Source organism: Homalodisca vitripennis, unplaced genomic scaffold, assembly GCF_021130785.1.
Source record: "Homalodisca vitripennis isolate AUS2020 unplaced genomic scaffold, UT_GWSS_2.1 ScUCBcl_14571;HRSCAF=25398, whole genome shotgun sequence".
Classification (NCBI taxonomy): domain Eukaryota; kingdom Metazoa; phylum Arthropoda; class Insecta; order Hemiptera; family Cicadellidae; genus Homalodisca; species Homalodisca vitripennis.
In genome coordinates this window covers 4,985-9,536 of record NW_025790672.1, presented here as the reverse complement: position 1 = coordinate 9,536, position 4,552 = coordinate 4,985, and the positions used below count along the sequence as shown (strand labels likewise).

General features: G+C 37.2%; 1 protein-coding gene across 1 annotated transcript; it reads left to right on the top strand.

Annotated features, from left to right (window-relative positions):
- The first annotated feature begins 2,803 nt into the window (after nt 1-2,803).
- On the top strand, nt 2,804-3,525 carry LOC124375159 (histone H1-like). Its single transcript, XM_046833269.1, has one exon. The coding sequence runs from the start codon at nt 2,842-2,844 to the stop codon at nt 3,457-3,459; it is 618 nt and encodes a 205-aa protein (XP_046689225.1). The 5' UTR covers nt 2,804-2,841; the 3' UTR covers nt 3,460-3,525.
- Nucleotides 3,526-4,552: the final 1,027 nt, after the last annotated feature.

Here is a 4,552-nt window from a genome sequence, read left to right as displayed (position 1 = left end):
TTCCATTTCAATATACAACTTACAAGATTAATTCATTGTTGTTAAGTTCATGTTTCTTAAAATCCTCTATTAAAATTTTCATTAGTGGACTAGTCACTTAAGAATGCCCTGCTTGCCTATTCCAAATAGCTCCAGATCACGCGAACGCCTATGCCCGCTGCGCAGCGCTTTCGCGCTGCTTGCTCTTTTAGAAAAAAAAATTTACTCGAGCTTGCAAACTCCAAGCCCAGATCAAGCGGCGCGCGTTTATCACTAAAAAAAAATAAATAATAGTACTTTATTTCTTCTTCAAGTTTCATTTAGGCTGTTTTTTTTTTTTTTTTTTATCTCTATTAAATTTTGTATTATTTATGTATTTTAAATAATATCTCTATTAAATTCCATTACGACAAGTCACTTCCAACACCCTAGCTTGCCTATTCGATTAAATTCACTATTACCCCAAGTTTCTTTCAAACACAACGATCGATTTCCTATTTATCCGTAAAATAATACCTTAATTTATGTATATTTCTCGTCGGTAAAAGTAAAAGTAAATTTTCAACGATAAATCCTATAGTTTTGTGTATTCTGTATTCCTATTGGTCGATTCTTGTCGATTTCTTTTGCGCATGTGCGTGGAGATAGAATATATACGGTGAACTGTTAAGACGCTTATATAGGTAGGAGGTGGCCAAACTCGTGATTCGTCGGTTAAAAGTGACCAACCAGAGTTTGAGGATTTCCCGCGTTTCAATTGACAATGAATTAACCGTTTTAATCGGACGATCCTTGTTCGAAATGACACTTATTTACTTAATTCACGTCGAGTATTGATAATGAGTTGAAGAATTATTTGAAAATACAGACTAATACCGATATATTCAGTACACATTCCGGCCAATTATTTTAATAATTTTGGAACGTAGTGATTAACCTGATGAAATCGTTTAGAGTAAATGAAATAAACGTGTTGACAATCGTACTACAGACGAAATCGAGTATATTCATAACCGAGTATGTGTTCTAAATCCGATCTATACATTATGTTTATAGTTTCGTAATATCATAATACGTGTTAATCAATGTTTGGCGATTTACGGCTAGTAGGCTACTGTTATTGTTATTTTCGCCTCTATGGATATCGCCCGGTATTAGCAATTTATAGAAAAGAGCTTCATTTTTGAATAGTTACTCCGATTACTCTGTACTGCCTTTGTAATTTTCTATTCAAATAGAGACAATTATTTTAACATTATCAAGTGACGTAACTGCCAAATGTACAAGTATCGTATCTCAAACCAATCCACATTGTTTTATTCAGTGTAAACACTTTTAATAATAATTTTATTTTAACCCTTTTTTTATAATACTATTTAGATTCAATATGAAACAGGGTTGGAAAAGTATGTTCATTCAGTACAGACGACTATTTCCGTATTGTTTGAAATTTAAAGTAATTGAAACGAAAATGCAACGTGAATAATTTAAATCGTAATAAGAATAAACGTATAGGAGAAAAACGCACTGTTTTCCCGAATTAATGTAGTGGTTTTAAATAATAATTACAATAAACGATGTTCAATAGGATTCACGCCCAGCATATATACATCGTACCGAGCACTGGTTGAAACTGAATACAATTATAACTTTCGCACTGTACATAGATGTTACGCTTAAACAGTATTTAACAACGAATATCTTCAATATTGGCGCGTTTTTTTTTCTCACTTATTTACCGAAATACTAGAAATACTTATATATCAACAAATTCTACAATTTTTATGAAATTGGCTGAGTTAATTAGCTATTATTATTAGTCTACTATATTCTTATTGTTTAGTTCAACGGTCGAGCATATACCTTCGGTCGTGATGCCGTCAAGTAAAACTGAAGTTTATTTACCTAAATCATCACTAGTTTTTGTTTACGCTTTTTTTTACGACAAATATTGTTTAGTTGTATCACGTGTATATCGATGTAAGTAAATAGATTAGTGCACTAATAAATTCTCTGACGGCATTCAATCAAGCTCGATCGTTACAGTCGTTGATAATATTTTAATCTTGATAATGAAAATAATATTTAATTTCACTCCTATCTAGAAAAAAAAAACTTTATAGACAATAATCGTAACTCACGCGTTTATCATTACGGCATGTTGTGATATCTTGCACAGCTAAGCGTTATAAAAACTAGGCGTATCGCAACACTCACTGCGTGTAAATTGGACATACATTTTTATTTATTTTTTATTTTTTTTTACTTAAACACTATATTCCCACTCGGATTTATAGATTAAAACAATCCTTTAGTACGTATTAGCCGTACAGACTTGACGGGCCCATTTCTCTGACCGGTATGTAGAGTACACACCGTCACGGTACTTGTGTCAACAGGGCCTCACTTTATCGCGTTTCACCGTCGTGTCGGTTAGATCCTGTGCTCCGCTCCTCATTGTAGCCCTCCGGACACGTTCAGTGTACAATATAAACGAGTGAAATCCGATATTAGACCGCGTTTATAGTTTTTATAGACAGTTTTTTGGCTGTGTAACGCGTACAGACGGGGTTCGACCTCCACTAAATACTGTCTGGTGACGTTAAAATTCGTTTTAAAACGGCGTTCTACTCGCTTATCGTTGGTAAGACGTCTCGGCCATCGGAAAAAACGGATTTTTACGTTTAATCAGGACCTTACGTACTGTTTACGAGAGGTTTTAGTGTCGAGAAACGACTAAAATCCGGCAGACTGGCGTGGCGATGGGACGGCCCGGCTCGGCGACCTCTGTACGGTACGTACTCAGGCCGCGAGCCGAGTCGCGGCTGGCGGCGGAGCCATCTGATATTCCCGACATACAGAATGGCAGACTCCGCTACAACGGCACCGGCACCAGCCGCTCCCACACCGAAGAAGGCGAAGGCCGCGGCCGCCAGCAAGAAGCCCCGCGTCAAGCCGGCTCACCCACCGACGTCGGACATGGTGAACGCGGCCATCAAGAGCCTGAAAGAGCGCGGCGGTTCGTCGCTGCAGGCCATCAAAAAGTACATCGCGGCCAACTACAAGGTTGACGCCGAGAAGCTGGCCCCTTTCATCAGGAAGTACCTCAAGTCGGCCGTAGCGTCCGGCGCTCTCACCCAGCCGAAAGGCAAGGGGGCCACCGGCTCGTTCAAACTGTCGGTGAAATCCTCCGGAGAAGGAGCCAAGTCCGCCGGCAGCGAGACGGTCAAGAAGGCCGCCAAGAAAGCACCGGCCAAGCCGAAAGCCGGCGACAAGAAGCCGAAGGCGGCCAAAAAGCCAGCCGCAGCCAAGAAACCGGCCGCCGCCGCCGCGACCAAGAAGGCCGCCAAGCCCAAGACTCCCAGCAAGGCAAAGAAGGTCGCCAAACCGCCGACGAAAAAGCCCAAGTCGCCCAAACCGAAGAAAGTGGCCGTGAAGAAAGCCAAAACGCCCAAGAAGACCGCCGCCAAGAAGAAGTAAACCGGCCGGCCAGTCGCTCTCCTCCCTCGACTGTGGGAAATCCAAACGGCCTTTCTAAAGGCCACCCAAAATGTCATTCGTTTTAACGTGTTTTTATTAGCGATCCCTGTTTTTGATATTATTATAACAAATACATTACGAAACAGCTTGTTTTGTTTTGTTTTTTTGTTTTTTTTTTTTTTTAAGTATTATAAAAGTGATATTGTTTGCCGTCTTGTATTTGACGAAATTTATTTAATGTTTGACTCATAATTACAAATACTCACATGCACATATTATAATCAATATTAATGGGTTTTTTATAACTAATTACGATTTGGTTTTTTGTATTTATAAATGAAAACTATATGTTATACGATTTTACGTTAATGTTATGTTTAGAAAGATATTTATGTACATTCAATATTACCTAAGTCTCTTCTATTGATAAACCTTTCATAAGATATATATCCCAACGTTAATAAATAACCTACCGTTTGTTTATTTATATATATATATATATATACACACACACACACACACACACACACACACACACACACACACACTAATTTCTTAGTTCTTTTCATTGGGTCATATACATTAATATTTATGTTGAATCATAATACCATATTGTAGTGTGATGTCAATATTTTATTTTGAGCAAACTTGCAAACTAATATTTCACCGCATTCACAAAGATCGTAATTAAATATCACCATAAACTCTATCGTTTTTACGTTTCTCTTCGGCTTAGACAACGGATACCGCTGTTTTTTCTCGATGTTATTCTAAGTATTACAAGTGACAATAATAACAATTTCCATTAATACATATAATAAATATAAAAAAAAAAAAAATTTCACAGACATTTAAACTTATCATACTAGGTTTTCAATTTGTTTTTTTCTCTTACTCTTCTTAAATTTTCGTTTTTTATTAAAAATCTTTTGTTTATTTCACTTTTTAAGGCCAGATCATTTTACCGTATGTAATTTAACCAAGTAAAAATCACTCGCTTAAATCGGACTATGGTAAAAAGGACGTTAAAATCGGCCATCGAGAAAAAAAAAAAAAACCTGGATTTTTACGTTTAATCAGGACCTTACGTAAC